Source organism: Malus sylvestris, chromosome 4, assembly GCF_916048215.2.
Source record: "Malus sylvestris chromosome 4, drMalSylv7.2, whole genome shotgun sequence".
In the NCBI taxonomy this organism is placed as follows: Eukaryota; Viridiplantae; Streptophyta; class Magnoliopsida; order Rosales; family Rosaceae; genus Malus; species Malus sylvestris.
In genome coordinates this window covers 2,268,977-2,295,991 of record NC_062263.1, presented here as the reverse complement: position 1 = coordinate 2,295,991, position 27,015 = coordinate 2,268,977, and the positions used below count along the sequence as shown (strand labels likewise).

Genomic DNA, 27,015 nt, shown 5'->3' with positions numbered 1-27,015 from the left:
CATCCTCTTAATATAAAAAAATGGAAAAAAATCTGATCTTTTGTACAGTACTGATCTGTTAGTTTGTTGGGCCGTATAAGGAGTTGGTGGGCTGTATCTTGTCTGGCCCACTCCATCCAGCACCCTTGATTTTAACTCAAGTTGGATAGAAATAATTCTGAACAGAATGAAAAGGGGGTGGGGGAGAATAAATTCCTTAAATGTGGACCACACACAAGTCGTTAAAACTGGATTTGAAAAAATATTCCACCCAGAAAAAAATTAAGTTAAAAAGTTTATTAATATTTGTCTTGATCTCCACATATCACCCGAATTTAGATCATTTCTGGACCTTAATGTTAGAAGCTTAAGAATTAGGAAATTTGAGTTCTTGATTTGTGAGAGATCGGAACCCATGATTTATATGAGATAGGCCAGCAAAATAAATCAATAGAAATCGTCAAAATCAATTTAAGTAGTTCATTGTTTGTTCAATAACTTCTGGACAAGTAGATCTGTGCAAAGGTTTTGTCCACATCACCCACTACGAATCCACATGCACAACACAAACCCAGAGAGGTCCCACCACTTTGGCAAATGAAGGTTAAAAAGTGAAAGATCAGTTAAATTATAATGAATTAATATTCCACTAATTACATAGCTTAGTCTTTAACTATGAATCCATGAGAAAGATTAAACAAATCCTAGGTGCATTAATCATTGATGATTAACACCAACAAACAGTGACAGAGTGACAGTGATTTGTTTAGTAAGTATGTGTTTATATTATAAAATATTGTGTAAAACGTTGGCGTATTCGAATTACAACTTCTGTTAAGATTAGAGACATAAATTTCTTGTATAGGGGATCTCTCTCTCTCACACACACACACACACACATATATATATAGGTAATTTGAACTCCAAATATGAGAGATTGGAGTGATTTACATAAAAATTGAAATACCTAAACTCAATAGATGGAACTGAAAACATTGTATAAACCCATAAACTCAAACATGAGGTAAAAAAAGCAAGAATTTTTTTTTAAAAATATAACTTAAAGCCAAAGAAAAGTTGAAATAATAAGGAGGGGAAGTGAAGACTGCATCTCAATAAGAGGGATGGAGAGAAAAGAGGTTTGGCCTGGAACGGAACAAATTTTGGATTGAGAACACACTTGAATTTTAAGGTATTAGACTGATATGTAACATCATCATCTATTATACTAGCAAAAAAAGGCAGAATGGGCCAAGAACCATTTTGTTTCCTTAGTTGCTCCGCCACTAATTAAGACTACATTTTTGGAAAATAAATATTACTATTATGATCAATAGTTAGATTAACAGTCTAACAACATTGTCTATCAAAATACACTTCTACAATGTTATTCTACCATATACTTTTAGTTTTGCACTTGATAAATGAGGTTTCCTTAAATTCTTAATGATGTATGTCGGTTGCAAAGCTTTATTGACATTTTAACAAGTAAAGTGTAAAATATGATTTCGAAAGGTCTTGACTTATAGATCACAACTTTGAAAATAAATTATCAAACTGTTTAGATTAAAAAAAATAAAAAATTATCAAACTGTTTAGATTAAAAAAAATTAAAAACTATCAAACTGTTTAGATCCAAAAAAAAAAAAAAAAGATTGAGACCTTTCTCTTTCGTTGAGACTTGAGTGAGGTCTTGATGGCATTGCATTCCCCCCCCATTCAACGGTCCACCGACTGATACGCGGTTGTAACTATAAATACATCGTATAAATATTATAAATACATCGTAATTGGCCGATTCCTCATGCTCACTCCCTCTTCCGCAAACTTGTAAAAAGCTGTCAATTCCCGTCTCAACATTAGCATAATTTCATCACATACGTATGGACTAGAAAAATGATAAATAAAATGATTATAAATATCTCATTGTTTTACTAAATGTTTGAAAGGTCAAACAGAAATTTCCTTTCTTTTATGTGCCTTGCTTCATCTCCACTTTCCTCATCTCCCCCCCCCCCTCTCTCTCTCTCTCTCTCTCTCTCTTCCTCTGTTGGCTCTCTTTTTTTTTTTGGCTCTCTTTTCACTCACTCCCCACCTTCTTTTAAGCTCTCCTTTTCCTTTTTCCTCCACATTTTGAGTGACAAACAAGGACACCACATCACCTTCATCATTCCCTGTCCTTCTGATAGCAGCAACCACAGTTCCAACCTCTCTCCTTCCTTATTTGTACTCAAACAAAGCCACCCACTTGAATATTTTCCCAAGAAATTTCTGGGTTTTCTTTCCCACTCCCTACTTTCTCACCTGGATCTTCACTTTTTTTCTTGGATTCAGCTCCATAACCCTCTTTGATTCCATGGAAAAGGACAGCCTAGCCAAACCCACTTGGAACCCTTCAGGTTTTTCCATGGAAATGCAGTCCAATGAGCTCAATTGTGCTCCCCAGCAACTTCCCAATTCCTTTTTTAATGCCAATTGGGACAATTCCTTGGATCAGACCGATCCTTTTGAGTCTGCCTTGAGCTCCATTGTCTCTTCCCCCATCGCCGCAGCGGGGAACGGCGGCGAGGGAGGAGATATGATTAGAGAACTAATTGGAAGATTAGGAAGCATTTCCAATTCAGGAGAAATATCTCCACACTCATACATTTCTAGTAACTACAACAACAGTAGTACTAACACTTCATGTTATAGCACCCCATTGAACTCTTCACAGAGAGGCAGTCTGCCAATTGAAAATTTGGCTCAATTTCAGGCAGACCCTGGATTTGTTGAGAGGGCTGCAAGGTTTTCCTGCTTCGGTGGTGGTGGTGGTGGCAATTTTGGTGGCCAATTCAACTTGAATGAAGCTGAATTGGCCTACAGATCAATGGCAAGGATTGACTCTGGCAAGCTTTCGAGAGTTTCCAGCAACCAATCACTGAAAGTTGCTGCTGGATCTCAACTTGCTGTTCAAGAAACTAACAAAAGCTCTCCCCTTGATGGGAATTCAGCTCCTGATAAGAAGTTCATCAGCCGGTTTTCGAGGGCCTCCACGCCGGAAAATGGTGAGTTGGGTGATTCCAGGGAGGGATCATCAGTTTCTCAACAGATCCCAGGTGGGGATTTGAGTGTGAAAGCTGAAATTGTTACCAATTCAAGGAAAAGAAAATCTGCTGCAAGAGGAAAAGCCAAAGATTCCTCTTCATCTCCCCCTGTCAAAGATGCCAAGGTAATTACTTTAAATTCTGTCACCAATTGTCCAATTTTTTGCCCTTTTTTTTTTTTTTTTTTTTTTTTTTTCCAATTTCTGTAGAGAATTGTTTGTTTGTAAAACTGTAAAAATAATGAGTGAACCTACTTTTCTGCAGGTTGTGGCAGAAAAAGAAGAACCAAATGCCAAGAAAAGCAAAAATGATGAAGCTTCTGGGAAAGAAAAGGAAACTTCAAAGGCAAAGACAAAGGCCAATTCAGAGACACCTGAGGCTCCAAAGGACTACATCCATGTCAGAGCCAGAAGGGGTCAAGCCACTGATAGCCATAGTCTTGCAGAAAGGGTATGTTTAAATTCAATGCTCTGTTCTGTGGATTTGTGTTTTTTTTTTTTTTTTCTTTGGAATTTGGTTTTGGATTATAGTTTTTGTTGCTAAATCCTGTTTATCATCGTTACCTGGTCAGGTTCGAAGAGAGAAAATTAGCGAAAGGATGAAGTTTCTTCAAGATCTTGTTCCTGGTTGCAACAAGGTACCTAAATTATTCATATTTGAGTTTAATTAAGTGATTTAATTACTCGTTCTGAAACTGATGTCAAAAACAATGAGAATTAGTACTAAATTGAACAATGAATGAAAAAAAATGTCAGGTGACCGGGAAAGCAGTGATGCTAGATGAAATTATAAACTACGTGCAGTCGTTGCAGTGCCAGGTTGAGGTAAATTCAGATCGTCTCAGTGTTCAACCTTTCCTACTTTGCGATCGCAACACATAGTTTTGTTGCTAAATTGTGTTGGTTGAATTTTTGTTGGTTCAGTTTCTTTCTATGAAGTTGTCAACTGTGAATCCGAGGATGGATTTGAACATGGAGGCTCTTCTGTCAAAGGATGTAAGTTACCGATTTTTCAACTACTTTGCTACATGGAATTGATCCCGAATCCTGATGCATTTGCCAGTAGTTACCAACTTTAACTTTATATATTCCAACGCAAATTTCAGATCATTCAGTCTCGTGGATCTTTACAAAATGCGCTTTACCAGTTAGATTCTTCTGTGCCTTCATTCCCTTTCGGATACCAGCCCCAGCAACTGCCGCCTTTACATGGCAGCGGCATCTCTAGTGCGACAGACACACAATTTCCAGCAAACCCTCTAAACTCCGCACTGCGTCAAAGTCACGGCATGCAATTGCCTGCTTTTGACAGATTTGGTGAAGCAGCATCTCAAGTAATTAACCGAAAAAACTTGGCTCAGTAAACCTTTATGAAATAGTTTTACTTCGCTTTCGTTTTCTCAAGGCTTACTCAAAAAAATTCATATTCCAGATGCCAACATTGTTCGAGGATGACCTCCAAAGCGTGGTGCAGATGGGTTTTGGCCAGATTCAGCAGGAGAGTTTTCATGGTAATTAAGTAAACTTTTATAAGATAATCTGCAATCGTCCAATCGTCAAATCGTCGGGATCGAATGTTTCAACGTTTAATCCATCATTTTGTGTTATCTGCAGGCTCAGGGGCTTCAGCTCAGATGAAAGTAGAGCTTTAATCAACAGAATTAACTGTATATACAGAGCAGTTCCAGTTTGAGTGGATCTTTAGCCCCTGGAAGAAAATAACAGTTTCTTCTTTTCAACATGATTGGCAGATTGATTCAGCAACTCATTCTTTTGGAGAATTCCACTTTGATGTAAATTCTAGTACTAATTGCAACAATTCTATAAGACCAATTTTTCAGATTATGTAGCATGGTAGCATGAGTGTTGGAGGGGTAAAAACTTACCATTTGATTAATATTATTACTGGTATTCGTTATAATGTTCGGGAAGTGATTTCCAAGACGCATTTTCTCTCTCTGCACATTTCTGTTTATTTTCAGCTGTTAAATTGAATACTCAAAGAAGAATTAACAAACAGAAACGAGCGCAAGAAGTGCGCACAAGAAAAAACATAGTGTGCGGAAATCATTTATCATTGTGTTTCGTAGTTCATGTTATTTTGTGTGTAAATTCTTTGTAATTTTCCTTGTGTTGGGGGAATCTTATGCCCTGTTTGGTTGATGGGAAAATGGATTGAAAAATGAAAAAGTGAAAAAGCAAGGGCTAGGAACCACCATTTCAACAACCAATAGGATTGGAGAATGCCTGATCTCTCTGTCTTGCATTTGCCCCTACCCATCTTCTCTCTCAGGGTTGCTTTCATTTGTGTGCTGGAAACTGGAAAGGAGATAATTTGATGACGGGGCCCACAATTTTAACGGAATTGTTATATAATAATCTTATTATGATTGTTAAAATTACTTATATTGCGTAACTTGTGGCCTAACAGCTGTTAAGTAGGGACAGATGGTGTCTTAAGTCCAACTCATGATTAAGAATTATTTTTTGTCTTAAGGGATGTTGTCTTATTAATCGTTAAGTCCTAACGTGACAATAAGTTACACGAGACTCATTCTGTTGTAAGTGACTTTGCAGGTTATTCTTTTGCTATCACATTATACCTTAAGAAACTCCCATTTTCTACCTTTTTTCTCTCTTTTAAAAAATGATCAGTTGGTGACTTCGCCACAGCAGTCCATCTTTTCAAGGCCTTAAAAACTCACAAAGGCATTTCAATCTTCCCTGGCCACCATCATGCGATTCACTAGCGTTAAGAATCGAACTCAAGACGTCCCACGTAGTATACGGGTCTGAAATTTGTTCTCAACCACTGGATTATCCCGTGATGGTTCTCCTCCCTGCTTCTTTAAATTATTATAATAGTTTCGAACTACTTCATTTCTCTTAATAATAACGGTTAACTAGACGATTAACCTAAGATAAGGTATAAAGTAAAATTGGTTAAATATTAAAATATTAGTGTAAAGTGAGAAAATTAAAACCAGACCCTAAAAGTTTGATGGCAGAAAATGTACTTAATCCAACATAAGATAAATAAATTAATGTATTTCTTAGCTGCAGCATAAAGTCCTTTGAGAGCTTTGGAATTCACTGGCCAGAAAATCAAACCAAACAAGTAGATTGTTATTTTCTTAATTCCTACATGTTTATTTATTTTATTTTTATTCAAAGTTTGATTACTTTTAATTAGCAATGAAATTAAGGAACACCGGTGGCCCAGGTTGGCAGCAGTGAAGTTCTGACTTGGCTGAGGAATCACAGAGAACTTTACAGTACCAACAACTTTAGAAAATTATGGAAAGAAAATCTAAATGGATAAACAAGTGGAAAGAAAAAAAGGAATAAAGAAGAGGAACTTGAGACGTCGATTGATACCCTCCCAAAGATAAAAGCAACTTTCCATCAAAGGCTGTCTCTCGAAACTGAAATACTTTCCTAAGTTTTTTCGATTTCTAAAATGATAAATTATCGTGATTTTGAGTTTTCGCCACAAACTGGTCACCCTTTTAAAGGAAAAAAATAAAAGAAATCAAAGCCTGTCTGGAAAATCCAGTTTCCAAACATTTGCAAAAGATATCTGCAATATGCTAGCTCTTTGTCTAGTAAAATCCAGCCATTATTTACCTACTAAGTAACCTTAACAATAGTAGTAATGAGACGAATTTCGGGTTCGTATTTTACACGACACGTATTGAATTTGATTCATGACGTGATGAATCACACGATGGTGGCCACAAAGTGGTTAAAATACATCTGTGAATTTTTTAGCTTCCTAAAAGGTGAATGACGAAACCACCAACTAATCTTTTTTTTTTTTTAAGAAAAACAATAGTAGTAGTGACATGCTCGATTACATACATTCCCCTTTTAAAGTTACAAATTATTACATCATTTACTCTCTTTCAATTTTTTTATATGACACTAAAAGGACTCGATTTTATTTGTATAGACGCCAAATTGTTATCATGTAGAGTAAAATATCATATTTTCTTTTAAATTAAAAGTAAAATATCATATTTTCTTTTAAATTAAAAATTCTTACTTGTCTTCTTATGGAATCGGTGAATCCATGCAGCATTCATTGATTTACCGTTGCATCGGAATTCGATTTTTAGTATTGATGAATTATAAGATGGTGATTAAAAAGATATTGAAATGTTTTTGTGAATCTTTCCAGTTCGGCGTTTCACAAAAAATGAACTGTCGTATGAAAATAATGGAATTCAAGATCATGGATTAACGAATTCGGTCTTATCATGACCTCGCTCAATCTTATCATAAGTGACGGTGGAGGTGGAGGATTTTGTACCTAAAAGTTTGGTATGGATCTATCGATGCACCTCGTTAATTAAGGGTATATTACTTTTGGTAAACTGTTTTCAAAGTAATATACAAAGCCTGGATTTTTATTCACATTGATCGACCTCTCACATTGACTGACACGAACAATCGACAGTGACATCCGAACAAATGATTCAATTAACCAGTCCTGGTCATTGCTGTCCAGGTAAGGGTTGGAGTAACCTTCACATTTTTTCAACAAAAATGGACAATGTTTGACTACTCAAAACTATATTCAAATTACATAGTTTTGTATTTATAATCAGAACCTTTCATATTATGGATTACACATAAAGATTATCTCTGTAGAAAATGAATTACATTAAGATCGTTTAGTCAATTTATTGTAGCAAATGCATAGAAGGTTAGCAATGCTTTTATCAATTTTGTTCGTATGTTTTTATACAGTTCGATGACTAAACGAACTTAGTTTAATTGATTGTTCGTTGAGACGATCTTCATAGAGTAATTTATAGTATGAACGGTTCTGATTATAAGCACAAAGTTCTATAAATCAGCAACTAACAGTTTTGAATAGGAATTTATACTACTTTGTGAAAGAAACAAAAAAATGCTTAAAATGATTTAACCTACTAGATTATAAGGGGTGGGTGATTTGCATGTTGGATTAATCTCTCAAACTAATTTTTCTTTCAACCAACTAGTGTTTGGTTTAGCGGTAGTTGTCTATATTTAGTTGTAGAAAATCTCAAGTTCGATTCAAAAGAATGTGAATACGACACTTATTTGTGATGGTGACGATTCACAAAAAAGTAAATTTCACACATCCGTTTTCTCTTCTGCACAATCTTATTCATATATAATCTTAAAATAAATCAATAAAATGAGAATCAATAAAAATAAATAAATAAATAAGAGTATGCAAAAAGATAAAAAGAATGTGCGAATATTATTTACCGTCAAAGAAGTAAGGCAAAGACTTCTTTATGGTACAAACGATAGCGAAGTCCTTGCAATAATTTAGACAGGTGGCGAGCGAGTTGGATATTGTGCTGCTTGAAGTCTTTGAATCCTATTAATTAAGTTGGTGTTGAATACTAGTCAATTATTTCTCAAACTATTTAGCAAAAGTTGCAAAAAATGATTAAGTACTGGTTTGGTATCGAGATGTCTTTATAAAAAGTGGATATAAAAAAAGTTGAGTTTAAAAGATGTTTGGTAAACATTTAAAAATAGCTTATTTTCACAGTTTTTGGTGAAAAAAAAGCTGAAAACGTGAAGCAGCAAAAATGAGTTTATTCTCACAGCACAGCAGAAACAGTTTTTTTATCAAAGCACAGCAATACCAAACCAGCCTTAACTAATGTTATCAAATGACTTGGAAACTAATTTATTATTTAATTATTGTTTTATGGTAACTAAATATATGCTGGTCGTAGAAGGGATGACATTAACTGTGTACCAAAGCAGACTTTGTTGATTAGGAGTTGCTCTTAGGGTTTGGTTAGCACCTAATTCTCGTATGGGTTAACATTATATACAAGAGGGGATGTTTCCTCGTAAATCATGCATAGTATGGTAGATACTTCTGGCAGGCTAGGGTACTCTCGACGCCTCTCGTGATGGACACACATAAATCAAGGCACCCAAGAAAGACTCTGCGAGCCTGGAAGGGCTTACCGACGAAATCAACCTAGAAGAACCTGATAAGACAAGACTTCCAAGAGATAATGATCCTTATAATCATATGGCTCAAACATAGGCTATGATCGTTGATGCTTAAAAGTTATCCTTAAACGTGATTCTTGATTAGTTTTCCTTATCACGTCTCACATAGTCAAACATTGTTTGTTAAATAGGAAAGATAACGTAGGGTTCAAACCCATCACTTATGTAGCGCTCATTCATGCCCTAATGAACCGTCTTCAAGTTCATACCAGACTATACGAAGGCATGTTCGACAGAATTTTCTAAGATTATAACCCAAAAAAAAAAACCCTAAAAAAAGAAAAAGAAAAAGGAATATTGAGACCTGCCTCCTTGATTGGGCCCCAGCCCAGCCAACCCATCTGAGATAATTGCAATTCCTATCAAACACTCCATGTTTTGCTTTGTGTTCAAATCACTTGTATTGATTTAGATTTTACACACATGATCCCGTTCATTTTAGTTATGATTTTAACACGTGGTAAGATGTAAGTGAAGATCAGTCATGGAGAACAAATTTTACTGCTCAGTGGTCCAAATTATCAACTAAATTAGGAAGAACTCCCAACTAACTGACCCTAGTGATAGTGAGAGTAATGGGTCCTCACTACTTTTGTAGGGAATTTTGATTTGGAAAGATAGATGTTATGTGTTTGTTTTGTGGGGTTATAACTTAATACACTCAATTTTATCTTATACATGATTAAAAGGGGGACAATTGGTGCCGAATCACACTTATTCACTCTTTTTGTGCCTGTAAAAGGCTAGTTGGGAATTTCACCTTACTTATGGTCACGATCAAGCAAATAATAACTTATCGAACCTAGGACCTCCCTGTTTTTTTTTTTCTTTAAGGAGTTGTTGTTTGCACTTTTTTATTGGGCCACTTGTTGTGGTTCATCATCTTAGACTTTCAATTCACTCGAATCATACCAAGAATTTAATTGATAAGTACATTATTAATCTCTATACTATAAGAGCGTATTACTTTTCAGTAAATAGTAGATATAAGTATTATGGTCACACACGAAAATTATAAGTCCTACTCTTTAGATCTCTATCCTTTGTTTTTCTTTTGTTTAGACCGTGAGTACCCTTTATGTCTCTTTCTTTCTCCTCAAGAGAATTTAATTGATAAGTACACTGTCGATCTCTATATATTGTTGATCTTTATATAGTAATAGCACGTTACTTTTTAGTAAAATAGCAGATATAATGTTACCGTTGCACCCGAAAATTAATAGTCTTCCTACTCTTTAGGTCTCTACTCTCTATCCATCCCTCGTTTTTCTTTTGTTTAGAGCATGAGTACCCTTTATGTCTCTTTCCTTCACCTCAAGAAGCATTAAGCTTTAACCTTGGATGGTATATGACCTTTGATGTGGGGTTAGGGTTGGGGATCAACAGTGGCGGTGGCCAGTTGGAAACTATCATTTTACACCACCAACCATGGCCATTAAGCCTTTCTTTAAGCACTAGTTTACACCTTTACATCGAGAGATTTTTAGTGTGCCAGTAATACGATCCAATACACTAAGTATCATAATATAAGTAATTGGATATTTGAAAAAAAATTCAACCACTTGTATTATGACATTTAATGTACTGAGCCGTGTTTCCGAAAATATTTTTCCTTAGGAAAACTAACGAAAAGTCCAAAAAAACTTTAGTTTTAATGAAAATGGAGGTGTAGTGAACAGTATCAGGAAAAGGTAAAAATATGATTTTTTTTGTTAAAAATGAACAGTACCGGAAGTATTTCGTTAAAACTCTCTTTCTCCTTTCCATGCTTGCCAATGCCAATTATATTTGTACCAAAACCTTATCAGGGTTGGTTGAGTGACTCAACAATGAAGGTGATGATTCTGATGACTGCTTGTTGGTCTTATAATTGGAAAGAGATAGATATGACAGATTATTGCTTAGAAGGAAAGGAATTGATTGATGTTTTTTAAACGATGATATTATTATACTTGGTATTCATTAAATTCAAACTTAAGATCTTTTACAGGTAAAGACAAATTAATCGAGATTGGTTTGTTCATTTTACAAGATTGAGAGTAGCTGAAGGGTTGGGAGGAACTTAGTTATTCAGTTGATTGAAAACGTTGAAACTGAGTTTCAAGGATTCCTTTTTTGTCAATATCATCTGTATTTTTTCATTAAAAAGAAGTGATTGAAGAGACTGTAAAACTAAAATTTCACAAGAAAAATATTGTGGATTAGACTTTGATTTTAGACAAAACCCACACCTTGTCTACCCACCTGTAGGGCAGTGCAAAACTTTTATTTCCAGACAGTCCTCTTCTCTCCTTCTAATTGATTGTTTCCATTTTATGAAAAATGGTTGGGAATGATTCATGTGTTTGTGTTTTTATTTATTTTATTTTATTTTATTTTATATTTGTTTTATGGTCATCTCAATTTAATGAAAGAATAGCATTACTCTACCCCAACATCCCATGGCCTCAAGAGAATGACATGCTACTGATTACTTTTTGAGAAATGTTAAGGTGGGGAGTCTTTCGAAAGTGTGACTTTTTACGGACTTTTTGTCGTCTGATGTTTTTGGCACATATTTTATAATGTTAATACGAGAATTCACGTTTGACTGTGAGTTGACAGAGAATCCATAGAGAGTTTCAGTTTAAGTCTCCTTAGCATATTTCCTTCTTTTTTTTTTAAACCAAGTTTTTTTAACATTAAACCAAACTTTTGAGGTGATTTTAGGCTCCAAAATATTGCGAAGAAATTTCTACACAAAAACTGTTCATGGTTGATTTAAGAAATTTTCTGTTACAAATCACTATGTAAAGAACTTCTCTATAAAAGATAATTTAATATATTACAAACCCTCAATTTGTTTGCTACAGTTAATTGATTAATTGACTTTAATTTCAATTAATTTTTTTAAGAGATAATTTTTTACATAATGTTTTTAATCCAAACGATTTCAATCATAAGTATGAAGTTTAGTGGCTCCACCACAAACTATTTTGAGGAGTTCCTCCACAATTTCGATGAGCCAAGTTTTCTGGTAATTATGATATTCATCTTAGAGTGTCAAACAAACGCAAAATCTGTAGATTCATCTTTAGAGTGTCAAACAAATGCAAAATCTGCATACTTTTAGTTGCAACACAAAGCCAACAATTTACAAATAAATTGGCGAACACATTTGTCTTGTTAACTTTCAATGGCTTCAACTTTCTCAAAACTAATACTTTTAAACCCCTAAAAATAGCAAGTGGTGGATTATCCTGGTGGTTAGAGTCTTTATCTTTATCTAAAACTATTACCAAATTCCCAATTACCATTGGGGCTTTTGTCGTTGGCGCCATTGGGTAATATAAATTCGAGTGCGTCGTTGCGAGTAAAAGAGACCTGGTAGCGATTTTGATTTCAATTGTGAAATTGGGAAGAAGTTGTGAAATTTGGGATTTGTGAGAAAGTTGTGAAATTTGCGATTTGTGAGAAAGTTGTGAAATTTGTGATTTGTGATTTGTGAGAAGAGGAAGAGGGAGTTGGACGGGAAAAGAGGGAGAGGGTAGAGAGAGAGGTTTTGCGAGAGGGAGAGAGAGTTCTAGAATAAGAAAAGAAAAAAAAAGGAAAAAAAAAGAAATAAATTTTATTATCTTGCTTCTTGTTTGATACTGCCTTAAACGCTTTACTAAGTTAATCCAGGTTAGTATATTCTAAGTCAGTCCAACTTAGTTCTTGAAGTTAGTCGAGGTTAGTCTATTATAAGACAGTCGAACTTAGTTCTTGAAATTAATCCAGTCTGAAGTAGTCCAATGTAACAAACGCACACTTAATAAACAAGGGTACATGCCAAAACAATTAATTATTGAAAGAAAAAAAAAAGAGATGAAAGAAGAATATGTAACCAATGGCTAGGGTTTGAGGCCTACCTGTTTGCCTTATATCCCCAGGCTCAAGGTCTGAAATGTGCAATGGTCCGGTGGTAGGGATAGACAGATGTCAGAGAGAGACAAGGCAACAACAAACCTCTAAAAAACCCTCTTGTTTTATGGTCTCCACAACAAGCTAAGACTAGTAAATGCTTGTGCCCTCCCATTTCCCACAGGCATGGACATGCTTCTTTCACCCACTTGAACATTGCCCCCTTGTCCTTTTGACAGACCAAACCCACACCAATCACCAAACAAATTGAATGAGCAGCCCAAAATCTTCCACCAAAAGCCACCAATTTTATATGCATACACACAATCCACATATACACATGTACATGTAGCTTTCCATGTATGTAATACGTATGTTGCCTCCTCAATTGGGACCCACCATATCCAAACTTTCAAAGCCTAGCATTTCTTGGTTGAGCTTCGTTTTGTTAGGGCTAGTTTGAAATTGTTGTACTTTTTTTAAGACTGTTTCTACTCTGCTGTGAGAATAAACAGCTATGAGCTTTCCATGTATGTAATAAGTATGTTGCCTCCTCAATTGGGACCCACCATATCCAAACTTTCAAAGCCTAGCATTTCTTGGTTGAGTTTTGTTCTGTTAGGGCTAGTTGGGAATTGTTGTGCTTTTTTTAAAACTATTTCTGCTATGCTATGAAAAAAAAATAGCTGTGAAAAAAAACAAGTGTTTGGTAAACTATAATGCTAAAAAAGCTTTTAGCAAAAAAAAAGAGATGGAGTAAGATTGTCAATATGAAAGTTTTATTAATTGGTATTGTTCACCCGCTTCCTATTAGAAGCGTGGATAGAGCTGCTTCTACTTTCTGCTGTTTTATGCTCATGATTTTGAAAAGAAAAACATAATTTTAGCCTCAACTTTTGCAAAAAAAATAATTATATGCATACACACAATATACATATACGTGTAGCTATCAATAGGATGAGGATTATGGATCCTCACATCCTAACTGTTAATCGTATATCATGCGGTCAGTTTTCGTTAATTACTATTTGTGTTTAATTTTAAATAATACAATTCAAATTATTTATAACCGCATGATGTACGATGAATGATTAAAATGTGAGGATATCTAGGATCCCCACAATTTGGATCCGGATGGGATCCAAATCCCTATCAATCTATGTAACAAGTAGATGGAAAGGGATCCTTTCCGAATCCCTTCCTCCTAATCCACCAAATCAGGGAATCCGTGCCGTTGAAATTTGATTAAGCGGCTGAAGTTATTATAACTTTTACAGTGGGCCCCTGTTTGTAGTCGTTGGATCAAATTTCAACGGCACGGATTCCTTGATGTGGTGGATTAGAAGGAAGGAATCCGGAGAGGATCCCTTTCCCAAGTAGATTGCCTCCTCAATTGGTACTCACCATATCCAAACTTCCAAAGCCTTCCATTTCTTCGTTGAGTTTAGTTCTCTTAGTTATCTAGTTAACAGGAATTCATGGTTCATCCATTTTTAGATTTAATATCAAATGTTTCAATTTTTCTTCAATGGTATGTAATGCTAAGTGATGCGGAAAATGAGTGAATGAGATTAAAATAGATCTACCAGTTTGTCAAAATCAAATCTAACAACTCATACTTGTAGCATCGAATGCTATGTAACGTTATAATCGACCCCAGAGATTGAGATTAAAACACTAAAAGTACACCCGTTTACTCCGCTTCCTCGATATCAAATCCAGGGGTGAGCGACCGTGCATTTCTTGGTCACATTGCCCATTTCTTTGCAGCATTGGCAGTTATTATGCATATCCACATTCTAGTATATACTCTGAACCAAAAGGAGCGAACAGATTTTGTGTTACTAGGAAGATTGGGCATGAAGAGATCATACATAACTGGATAAAAAAGAATACAACCATTCATTCATTCATCTCTTATGAAAGAATTTGATACAGAACACAAAGTGCAGTGAAAAAAAATTCATGGAAATGGTCGAACTGGTACACAACCAGATGACTGCATGCAATGGAGCTATTTGACACAAAATGTTACTGGTTTTAAGTTTATACACTATATATCACCACTAAATTCGATTTCTATATGTTGCATCGGTCGTAACCAGAGAACCATGATGAGGGTTGGGCGAGTTTCCGCAACTCGCCCTCTTCCCCATTGTAGAATGGTTCAAATTCCTCCCTCCATCTTTGATCACTTAAGCTATGGGGCTCACCTGCATCGTATTTTGCCATATTGGAACCGTCATAAGCAGGTTGGGTTGCTTCTTTGGGTAAACGAGACTCGGCAATGAGCTCATTAAGACTGCTGATCTCCTTCTCATGTTTTTTCTTCAGTTTTTCAATATTCATGTAAGCCTTGTCTGCTTCTTGCTTGGCCTCCATTGCTTGCTTCTGCAGGTTATTGGAAGTTTCATAAGATATCAAATACAAGAAAAAGGCCGTATAAATGGAGGAAGGAGAGAGAGCAAGCTAATAGTGTCAAGAGTTTACTAGATAACATGAATGAATTCTATGAAAACGAAAAAGATAGAGAGCGTATCTGAAATGATTCAAAACATAAAACTCTCCATCAAAATGCAGTATCTCAGCTCAACATGGTTGCATGTATTGATCTCAGAGAAAAAATTCAATACAATTTCAATTAGTCTCTCATTGTCAGTAAATTTAAGTGTCATATTTAGGGTTCTGGCTAATTGGACTGGAAGTTACTACGATTAACCTACAGGTCTTTGCAACTCGTTCTGAAGGAGGGAGGGGAAGTTGTTAGGCAGGTAGTTACAAAGGAGACCAAAAAAGAACAGCATTAGTGTTCCTTTGCATCATCTTGTGTAACGAAACTTACAAGGAAAATGGTTTGAGATCAAATTCAGAACTTAATTGCAAAGAAAAAATAAGGACGAAAATAGAAACAATTTATCCAATTAGGAGGGAAAAGGAAAGTCATTTGAATCCTGAAAGCAAGGATCTCAACTGAGGAAAACGGAAAAGCATCAAAACACAAACAACTTTCAACACACCTGAGCAGTTGCAACAGCCTCATCTGCTTCTTTGAGTCGCACGAGTAATTCGCCTGCAGCCTGCACAGCTTCAGCAGTATCCCGCAATTGTGCCTGAAGCCCCTTATTTTCGTCCCTCAGATATCGCCTCTCTCTTTCTCTTTCTACTCTCAATGCTGAAATTTCTGCAGCGATAGCATTTATGAATTTGGACTCGGCACCCCTGACTCCTGCCTTAGCAGCTGCTTTCTTCACATCCTCCACTCCATCCCGTATCATTCTATGCCTCGCAAGCAGTTGCATATGTTTCTCTTCCAAATCCGCATACTGTTCCAACATCCGTGATTGCCCCTCCATAGCCAGTTGTATTGCTTCCTTGAGCTCGTCTGCACATTTCTTTTCAGTTTCTAATTCTTGCATTGTCTTTTCGGCCAGTGATCTGCTAGCCTCAAGTTCCATTCTTAATTCCTCAGCAAGAGATATCCACTTACTTTCTACCTCATTCCACTCTTGTCTCTCTTGTTCAAGTTTATGTTCAGAGCTTTCCTCATTTGACTCCGAAATTGTACTGAGAGGGACCACATTTGGGTCACGTGAATGGGTCAACTTCATCATAGAGTTTCGTGTCCGGGCTGATGTGGATGGACAGTCTACATAATACTGTAGCTGGCTTCTTAAATCTTGAATCTCTTCCAACAACACTTCCCTTTCACCCATATCACAAAAGTTTCGTAAATTTTCCAGCTCATCTTGAACTCTTTTCAATTCAATATTTGTCCTTAAAAGTTCTGGGTGATTCTCGTATTTCTCCTTCAAAAGCTGTATGTGATGGATAATCTATAAGCATAAAGACAACAAGACGATCTGGAAAAAAAAAGAGAGAGAAAAACACATAAATGGAGCCTTCATAGACAGTTTATACCTTATACTCGTGTGTGAGAGACACTAGCTCTTCCTCCATGAACTCCTCAGTCGGTAAAACACCATCCATGAGGCTCTCAAGCCGTAGAATCTTATCCTCCCTTGTCTGGGCTATAATGCCATTGCATTCTCTCTCATACTTGTACTGCTGAACCTGTAAAGTACAGCTAAAAAACGTCAAGCAAACAATAGAGGAAAATAATTGTTGTGGATGGCTGTCAGAGAATTTGGAGAAACCTACCAATCGGTTTAGCTGCATAATTTCAGAAGTTTTCTTGGCACATATGTCTTCTAATGCCATTTCTCTCCTAATAGCTCCAGCTAAAACCTTCTCCACAGCCTGTTCAGTAATGCGGAAAATGTCAAGTAACTGTTGCTAATGAATAAAAAAAATTCGGAAAAAAATAACTGAAAATCCAGCTTTTCTCTCTTGAGCTTACTTTGGGAACTTGTATCTTGGATTTGTCAGCAGACTCTGATCCATCAACAGGTACCAATTGCATAATTTCATTGGCCTCAACTTCTAGCTGCATCCTGTTCTTGCAATTACTACACATAAACTCCACTGAACCTTCTTTTACTATTTCTTGACTAGTTTGTACTCCCACATCAGCTTTAGAAACTGGCACAATCACCCTAGACTCTGAAGGTTTCAATGAAAACCTAAATGACGACTTCCTTAAAGCTGAACTTTGGCGGTGACTACCAATAATTTCAAGGCCATGCCGAATGCTTGCTGCCAACTGTTCAGTGGGTGCCGAAAAGTTATTACATGTTTGAGCAGATAGGTCATTTGGTGAGCTCTTTATTGCAGGTTTTGCCAAAGATATGTGCATGCTGTCTGGGCTTAACGTACTCCCACCAGTAAGATCCTTCTGAGAAGCAGTCAACATTGAGGAGGTCCTCAAACTTTTCCTGCTGGCGTTGACCCTGGGTGAAACACTGGGGGTAGGAGACTTTAGAACTTGGGGTGCGTCGCATGGAACTATGCTCAGGCATGGAGAAACACAGTTAACTGAGCCATTTGAAGAACCAATGCATTCATCTGCAACTGAAAGGCAGCCAGGCATGCTTCCAGGAGGATCAGAGGCTGCACATGAGGAACCTTTCTCCGCACTTTTGCAGGCTGATTCTTCAATTAGAAAATCACTAATGGAGGACCTTAGAATATTTTCCTCCTGAACAGGCTGCATGGAGGTATCTTCTATAAGATTGTGAATATCTGATGCACTAGCACTGGGAATAACTGGGGTGCTGGTACCACATTCAACAATCATGTCCCCTTCTTGTTCAGAGATTCCTTCTTCCATATTAACATCTGTATCAACACCTTGTTCTTTGATACAACCACTTCCAGATGCATGGTTTTGAGGACCTTCGGAGCTTCCAATTTCAACAGCCACAAGTTGTGAATGTGATTTCATTGTTTCTACACTGTTCACATCAGCTCTGTTAGCTTCACTGACAACTGTCTGGTTACTTACTTCAGCACAAAGCCTCTCAACAGCTTCCTCATCAATTTCCATGTCCTCATCACTGTCATCATCGACATGGGGTAATGTCATCGTAGGTTTAAGGCTAGCCTTTAGCATATTCAAACTTTGACGAAACCATGCTGCACTGTGACCCCCATTTGAAGCAGCTGGGTTGTTTCCGTGTGCCTTAATCCGCCGTAGTTCATCCTGTCAAATTAACAAGCACATAGGGATGATTCACATGTTTAATTTGTAAATGGATGAATCACAATATTCCAAACTATAGTGAGAGAGAACATACCCTAAGCTGTCGTATCACCTCGCGCAACTGATTCACGTCTTCCTGCATTACTTCATTAACAACTGCCTTGTTCTTGATAGCCTTAGCCCGCTGTGCAAATCTCAATGTACTGAAAGTCTCACTCTTACAGCTGCAAGATTAGATCAGTGACTTTCAATTCACAAAGACAGATTAAAAAGAATGCTAAATGCTACTTTCAAGGAAGAAAGGGGTTGCAGCACTACCTTTGTGTTGGAGAAATAGCACAGACCATTGCTAATTTTGCATTTCCACCGAGAGATTCCTGTAATAAGAATGTAAGTCTGGAATCTCTATAGGGAATATGCCTTTGCTTTCCCGTTTGAGAAATTTCAGCAAGAATGTTTATCAGGTTCCTGCATCAAATAATAAGCTGCAATAAGCACAAAAGTATAAAAGAAAAGAACAACATCTCGAAAATAACAAAAATCTGAATCTGAGGAGATAAAATTTCAATGACATGCTCAGTTCAGTATAAAGCTTTGGATAAAGAATTAAAACATGATATTATTCTTAGCCATTTAGTTAAACTGATACCACTGTATTACAAATCACTCTATCAACCTTGTGTAACTGTATGATGCAGCACTCTAGCCAGGTAAAGCTAGGCTCAGCACAGCTTTGTGTCAAGCGTGTAAGCTCAAAATTTGGATTAAGTGTTGGATACAGAATTCAAACTTGCTAGTATTCTTGACCTATTTAGGTATAGTAAACTGATACCACGGTATTACAAATCACTGTAATCTGTAATTAACCTCTGTGCTTCAACCAAACAAATAAATAACAGCTATACTAAATAGGACTTTTAGAAAGCTTGAAATGCACCTATAATGGAACTATGAAAGAAGATAGATAGACCATACCCAAGCTGTGAGAGTGATCGATTGATATTCCCTGCTTCCTTCAAGCGCTCTCCTGCTGCCCCTGTTAACTTCTGACGTTCTGATCCAGCTAGATCAACAAGATTTATTCTACTGGTTTTAAAGCTTATACCATTTGTCACATTCTACAAAAGTGAAAGTTCATTTTATTCACTCGATGATATAAGTGAGAAACAAAATGAGAATAGATATAAATCTCAGTCTTGCACATAAGTAAAATTACGATGAACAAGTTCATTGGGAAAGTATTATGTTCATAGGTCCTGCACATAGGTCCTAAAATCAGTTATTACCTTGCATTGAGATTCAACAACACATGTAAATACGGTATGTGAGCGGGAACTCTCAGCATTGATACTAGTTGAACCTGTTCTCCTGTTTGACAAACCCTGTATAAAGCACATGTTAGAATTCCTGAAAGAAAAAAAAATTTATCCAAGCTCCAATCATTCATCAACAATGCCGTTTTCTATAAAGATTATCTGATGTATAAAGCATTGCCACTGGGAATAAATATCTGAAGTGTCGGAAACGAAATCAATAATCATGAGACTCTTCTAATTTATATATTTCTTCTCCCTTGTTGTAATCTGCATCCTGAGAACTTTCTTTCATAACGCAACCACTTCCAAGTTCCCTTATTTTAATCCACCCTAAATGCGAGCTACTAGATTGCAAAAATAATCAGGATGTATTATTGAAAATACAAACAAACCTAAATTTCCACATCTTGAAAGACAAAGGTTCCTGAGGGAGAACTATATGTATTCCAGAAACGGTTAAGATTTGCTCAAAAGTAATCTGACAATGTTTCTCCTTAGTATTATTATATGCACTTAGACTATGAATACTGTACAGGTGAAATAATAAAGCAAACCTTTATCAAAAGCTGAGTCACATCTTTGATTGTACGTACACACTCCTCGGTGAGATTTTCGACATAAACACCTGATTTAACATCTTCTCTTATCTGGAAAAATAATGTAGAAGACCTATGAACACCAGCCCACATACTGTACAAAAGGTTGATGATTAAAAAAGACAAATATTCCATTTACCTGAAGGCTTTTTTGATTTGGATCCAAAAGATCTGTGATTTGTTCATTGTAAATCTGCAAGCGAGCCGATAAATTAAGTGAAATAAGTTATGAGGCAATCGGCCAATAATCAGTCAACCAAAATGAATAATTACATAATGATTCTACCTCAAGAAAAGAACAGTGGCACTGATACTTGAGTTCTTTGTCAGCATGCTTGATTTGCTCCTGTAAAGATGAATTCCCAAAAATTGTGGGAAAACTATAATACAATATAACTTTAAAGGGTGTTATCTTAATTTACTAATGAACAAAATTAAAGCTCACCTCATTTAAGCGAGCAAAAAGATGCTCAAGAACACGGGGGGTTAACCCTTGTTGATCACTTGATAGATTCTCATCCATCAATGCATTGGCTGGACCCCACATGGTATATGTCTTTCCACTTCCTGTCTGATAAATTCAATAACCAAACATATATAACAGAAATAGCATCAGCATCCTAACATAGCGCAGACACAGAATGAAGCAAAAGACCGAATGGAAACAGACCTGTCCGTATGCAAATACAGAACTGTTAAAACCTGCCATACAATTTTCAACAAGAGGTGCTCCTACAAGCTGGAAAATATCTAGCTGCAATGACAAGCACAACAAAAGGTAAGAATTTACTCTAAATCAGCTATTGAAGAGTACCATTTTGTAAGAGTTCATGCCTGTGATGCGTCTGCGTCGCAAACCGAGTCAAACGTGAAGGTCTGGCCATTTATCGACAAAGAGTCACTAGATAATTTCTGCACCATCATATCTCCTTCATCCTTGTCCTTTCGTGGTGGTCGCATTCTCACCACTACCTATACATATTAAGAAAAGAAGAGTAATAAAGAAGATTATTTCGAATCCTCTAGCAGATTCCTTTTTCGTTTTGTTTTCTTTCAGTAAGCCCCTTTTAAAATAGAATAAGCAAAATAACAGCCATGTGGTGAACCAAAGAATAATTAGAGACTAAGGTTAGCATATAAGAAGCACTCCTTAGTGGAAAACCGACATTTTCTTTAATTCATTCTCATTCTCATTCTTAACTCATTATATTTTGATTTTTCTCGGCAACCAAAGAAAACAAAAGTGGGTCAATAATCATGAACTGCAGTCAGCAATCAAACTGTAACGATACTGAAATTAGAGAAAGAATGATATCCACTCATAATAAAAATTCAACAAAACAGATTTCGCCAAATCTTATGAATTTAAATATAGAGAAAAAAGAACAAAAAATGTTGAAAAGTGGTGAAGCTTAACAATAAGAATTCAATGTCAGCATATAAGAATCGCTCCCTGGTTGAGGTAAAAACGCAATTATCTTTAATTCTTCTGAGTCTTAATGCCAGATTGTTTACTTAACCTTTTACATTTCACAGCAGCCAAACAATAATTTCAAAACCTACAGACAAAGGTAGTAGTTGGGGTGTAAACATTTTAAAATAGGAGGGAACGATGATATCAAGCCAAATTAAGATAGATTTCAACAAAAATTACAAGATTTTACAGAGCCCAAGCAGAAGTGATTCAAGAACAACGTGCCACAGACAGCAATCGAGGTGTAGGCGATACAAAAATGGAGAAATCCAAACGATATCAACTCAAAGGGTAAAAGATAATTCAACAAATCCCACAAGATTTCTAGGCAACCAAACAGATTTTAGCAATTTATCAATTTAAAATTTAAAGAAAGAAAGAAGAAAGTACCTGGACACCAGAATCGGAGGTTCCAGCGGCGGAGTTTTCAGTCTGAGAGTCAACGCTGAGCTTCCGCTTGAGAGGGTTCGACGACGGTGGCCGAGGCGGCAATGGGCTCTTCAACTTCGCGGCAGGCGAAGGTTTTGAATCGGAGATCATGGAGCTCAGATCGGACGGCGGAGTGTTCTCCTTGGAGGCCTTGGGCTTCCGAGGTGGCTTGGCCTTTACGGAGCTAGGGTTTGGCGACGAGGGAGGCTCCGTCGTCTCCCTCAGTATCGTGTTTCTCGGCTGCATGAAGTGCTTCATCGAGAAATGTAGAGAGAGAAAGCGAGGGTTTCAGGAGAGAGGGTGGGACTGAGAGAGTAGGGTTTGGATGGACAGAAGAGCGAGAGAGAAGGGGGGAAGAGAGACAGGGAAGAGAGAGAAATGATGGGTAGCCGTTGGAGAGGAGAGAGAAAGGGAAATTTGAATTTTGGGGAGATTTGGGGAGATTGAAAAAGCACGTGAGGGTGGGGTCTTTTTTTATTGAAGTAAAAAAAAAAGCAATTTGAATTTGTGTTGGATCTGGAGCGTTGTGATGGAGTTTTTGGGTAACCCGATGAGCATATGGACCCTTGATTTACTTTCTACATGGACGTCCAGGATCCATTTGCAATTATCCAACGAACAAAAAAAAGATTCCTTTGCAACTTGCAACTATGTTTTTATACATGGTAGATAGAAATGCTAAATTGCTAACTGATTTTCCAATGCAGTGGATCGAAAAAGAAGATCCTGACCACAAGAAAGATTTATTAATTACACTTGAGCTAACTTTAAAAAGAGGATACTGCAACTGATGGATTGATTTGGTGAATGAACCTTCAACTCAGTGCGTCACACATTCAAACGCTCTTTTTGTAGTTCGGTTGAATTTAATGTTAACTATTCTATCATTTTACTAAATGATTTCTGATTTGGTTGGTTTAGTCACTGTGCAATACTATCAGACGAGAAAGGGAACCAAAAATGTAGAACGAAAATGTTCAAATGAGAAGATTACTAACATTTCTCAGTATTAAAATTTGTCAATTTTTTCATTTTTGGCAAGAAATTTTGAACTGCGTTCCAAAGAAGATTAATTATTAAAGCTACCTTCCTTCACCAGTGTTTGCAGCTAATGGAATATTGATGTGAAATTGAATCAATTATAAGCAATCATGACAGAGAGAGATGACAGAAGGGAGATAGGGGAGGATTAAGGGATGAATTGGGTTGTGAGTTGAACTGAATTGAAGTTTTGCCGATATATGTTGATTTGTACATAATAAATTTAGTAATTTAATAAACTTATTTTTTTTATTTTTTTACGCGCTTGCATTATATTCTTATTTAAAAATGAGTTTTTATCATAAATGGTTTTGGAGATTGACCAAACTCATCATTTTAGTCTCTCACTTTCAAAATTAATCAATGTCGTCCCTGACATTCACTATCTCACATCAATTTGGCATTCCATTAAGATTTCGTCAACTATTATGTTAGTTTGTATGTGGCACCCACAAATCTAATCAAATGGTGACATGTGGATTACACAAAATAAGGATTTTTATCGCAAATGGTCTCTGACATTGATCCAACTTTTCATTTTGGTCCATAAGTTTCAAAAATCAATAAATTTGGTCCATGACTTTCACTACTACACATCAATTTATTCCCTCCGTTAATATGGTCCCACTAATCTAATTATTGGCTCAACGTTGATTAACTATAAGAAACTATTTTTTTTAAGTGTGAACCAAAAAAAGAGTATTTCGCGTTGACATTTTTCTCACATCCCACAACCCCAATCGGAAAAAAAAAATATATATATATATATATTCGATAAAATCAAATCCAAATTCAATTCAAATTTGATAGGATTTAGGATTATAACCAACTAGAGAGAATGAGAAGTGAGTTAAGGAGGCCAAGTACTTTAGTGGTGTGCCTTCATTTTCCTTTTGAGCATACCGTGATGAAGACAACGATGATCTTTTTTTTTTCTTTTAGTTTTGGTTTTTAGTTTCTTATTTTACTTTTAGTTTTAAATCTTTAAAAAAAAATTCTTATAGTTAATCTATGTGGTGCCATATGATTAGATTAGTGGGACAACAAATATTGACGAAACTTTGACAAAATGATTAAATTGATGTGCGGTATTGAAAGTCAGGGACCAAATTTATCGATTTTTGAACCTCAGTGACCAAAATGAGGAGTTGGATATGTTAGGGATCATTTGTGATAAAAACTCTTATTTTGTGTAATCCACATGTCACCATTTCATTGGATTTGTAGGTTCCACATACAAACTAATAAAATAGTTGACGGAATCTTAACATAAAGACCAAATTGATGTGCGGTAGTGAATATCAAAGACAACATTGATTGATTTTGAAAATTAAGGATCAAAATGATGAATTTGATCAATTTCAAAGATCATTTGTGATAAAAACCTTTTAAAAATTTGTGTTTAGCGCTAGAACTTTCCAAAGTTCAAATCCCGAATCCCAAACTACTCCAAACTTCTTGAGAACATATCTCCCACGTGAATGTTGTCAATTGTGTTTTTGGCGTTTACTTGATAAAAAACTCCTTCCACCTCTCCAGTCCACATCAGCTTAGCAAGTTGCATACATGCAATCTCCAACGTGGCTGCACTCTCCCAACTAGATCCACACGTGTCGCTCTCTCATACTCTCTGTGTCTTACAGATAACACCAAAACCAGCCTCTGCCACCGTACTCTTCCCCCCATTCTCTATGCTCCGTCAACTGCAGAGACCCGAGGCGATAACTAAGCATCACAACAGCAGGACATTGAACTGAATTATATGAAACGAGTTTATGCAAGTGGTGCTTTATGACATAAAGGTGTTGAGTTTTTGTACGGCAATGAGTGTTTAAATCTGATCGGCGGTGAGTATAACATCTAATCTAATAAAATCTATCATTGATGAAAAGAAAAGAAAAAAACGAGTTTATCTTCATGTGATTCGATTTTACAATATATGTTTATGCTTGTATGTGTAAATTTATGCATCCAATATTATTATATCACAACGTCACAATTATCCTGAATTCATCTTGAGTAAGTTCTTTGCTAATAATAATAGGCAGATGTGATGACTTCCAAATGTAATAACCAAATGTTTGAAGTTATTATCTTCATATAGAAATTTCCACTTCAATTTATATAGAATTAATGACTCATATAATAGTTTGTTTGCTTACTATACACTCAAGTTCGAGTTTCTCTTCACAATTATAACAACTATGTAAAATAATTTATAAATAAAAGAGTGTGTTTATCATCTACGAAGGACATGCGATATAATTAGATGATATAGAAAAGATTCGTATGACCGCTTAATAAGGATGACACGCATAAAAGAAAAATTGTCCAAATTTGTTTGTGAATAGGAATTTTTTCACTGTATGAGATTTTTGCTCATTGGATTTGTGCGACCGATACTTTTAAGATTAAAATCGCTCATACATAGTGACTGACTTTAGCATAATTCTATATTTTCTAATGCAATTCTTAACAAAATTTCAGAAAATTCAATTAGGCAAAGATGATCATCCGGTGAAGCAGCTACGAAACAGAAAACTATACGACATGAATTTTGGCTTCTCCAAAAAGCAGAAATTGAAGGGAGAAAAATGAACCCCCATCAAGACCACTATCCCTCGTCTGATCAGTGCCAGTCGGTGTGCATACACGTAGGTGGTTTGCGACGTGTCGATTTCCCAGCAAACTAAGACGCGGCACGCCGTTTGTGTTTCAATCCCCCACCTTCTTAATTTGCGTGTCCAAACGCCCCATATTTTCTGCTAAAAGTGTGATGAGAATACGAAGTGTACATCTATTACACAAATAGTAGGATATGTATATTAAAAAGTTAATAATTTAGAAAAAAATTAAAAACATATGTACAAAAAAAATTAAAAACACATGTACCATTCGTGTTCCAATCATAATGAAAATTTTGAGTAACACTATTCATACTATGTTTTTATACTACATTTCTATACCACATTAGTGGCATCTGATTATTTAATTAAGGAGAAAGACTTCTCGTATACCACAATCATTATTTAATTAATTAGTTTTTCTTAATTATTAGTTTATTAAATAATAAACTAAATTTTAAAATCTGATTAATTCAAGAAATGCGGTTGTCCACATCAAATGTCACCTAAGATGGTATGAAAATATGATACAAAAATATGGTATAAATAACATTTCTCCTATTTCCTCCACGATCTACCCCACAAGGGTAAGGGAAATTTGGAAAAGTAATCATATTTTAGACCCCATATAGAATTACAGTCATCATTTTAGTTTTATGATAATTCTAACAAAAACTTGATATAAAAGTACTAATATACCCTTAATGACAAAAAAAATTCCTCATTGCTCTTAACCATAAAAAAACGACAATTAGTTGAGATCTTGAAACATAAAAGAGGAAGCCTCCTCAATACTACCCCTATTCTCAAACCCCTCCATTTCCTACACTCTTTTTATTTTTTTTATCAATATATACATATACATATACATACATATATATATATATATATATATATATATATATATATATATATAGAGAGAGAAAGAGAGAGAGAGGGGGAGGGGAGCAAAAACCC

At 35.9% G+C, this 27,015-nt stretch overlaps 2 protein-coding genes and 1 non-coding gene across 3 annotated transcripts; 2 read left to right on the top strand and 1 right to left on the bottom strand.

The window, feature by feature from the left end:
• Positions 1-1,968: 1,968 nt before the first annotated feature.
• On the top strand, positions 1,969-4,985 carry LOC126618888 (transcription factor bHLH77-like). Its single transcript, XM_050287103.1, has 8 exons — positions 1,969-3,190; positions 3,330-3,515; positions 3,637-3,702; positions 3,821-3,889; positions 3,989-4,060; positions 4,171-4,398; positions 4,497-4,575; positions 4,679-4,985. The coding sequence occupies exons 1-8, from the start codon at positions 2,336-2,338 to the stop codon at positions 4,714-4,716; spliced, it is 1,593 nt and encodes a 530-aa protein (XP_050143060.1). The 5' UTR covers positions 1,969-2,335; the 3' UTR covers positions 4,717-4,985.
• A 9,877-nt stretch (positions 4,986-14,862) lies between these two features.
• Positions 14,863-22,833, bottom strand: LOC126619761 (kinesin-like protein KIN-12B). Its single transcript, XM_050288171.1, has 16 exons — positions 22,355-22,833; positions 21,325-21,462; positions 21,161-21,244; positions 20,936-21,061; positions 20,777-20,836; positions 20,630-20,683; positions 20,449-20,541; positions 19,865-19,960; positions 19,554-19,696; positions 18,897-19,046; positions 18,673-18,802; positions 17,337-18,578; positions 17,138-17,236; positions 16,898-17,050; positions 15,997-16,794; positions 14,863-15,370 (listed from the first exon to the last, which is right to left on the bottom strand). Exons 1-16 carry the CDS (start codon positions 22,649-22,651, stop codon positions 15,059-15,061), a joined length of 3,975 nt encoding a protein of 1,324 aa, XP_050144128.1. The 5' UTR covers positions 22,652-22,833; the 3' UTR covers positions 14,863-15,058.
• A 2,839-nt stretch (positions 22,834-25,672) lies between these two features.
• On the top strand, positions 25,673-25,775 carry LOC126620532 (U6 spliceosomal RNA). Its single transcript, XR_007622555.1, has one exon. It is a non-coding gene; the product is annotated as a U6 spliceosomal RNA (small nuclear RNA).
• The last annotated feature ends 1,240 nt before the right edge of the window (positions 25,776-27,015 follow it).

Bases quoted from the DNA above. Each gene is read 5' to 3' on its own strand.
- LOC126618888 (XM_050287103.1), top strand. From the start codon at position 2,336: ATGGAAAAGGACAGCCTAGCCAAACCCACTTGGAACCCTTCAGGTTTT. The intron at 3,703-3,820 runs GTACCTAAATTA...AAAAAATGTCAG, and splicing joins TTGTTCCTGGTTGCAACAAG to GTGACCGGGAAAGCAGTGAT. The intron at 3,890-3,988 runs GTAAATTCAGAT...TTGTTGGTTCAG, and splicing joins CGTTGCAGTGCCAGGTTGAG to TTTCTTTCTATGAAGTTGTC.
- LOC126619761 (XM_050288171.1), bottom strand. From the start codon at position 22,651: ATGAAGCACTTCATGCAGCCGAGAAACACGATACTGAGGGAGACGACG. The intron at 20,684-20,776 runs GTAGAATCATTA...GCTCGCTTGCAG, and splicing joins GCCACTGTTCTTTTCTTGAG to ATTTACAATGAACAAATCAC. The intron at 19,961-20,448 runs GTTTGCTTTATT...TGCTTTATACAG, and splicing joins TGACTCAGCTTTTGATAAAG to GGTTTGTCAAACAGGAGAAC.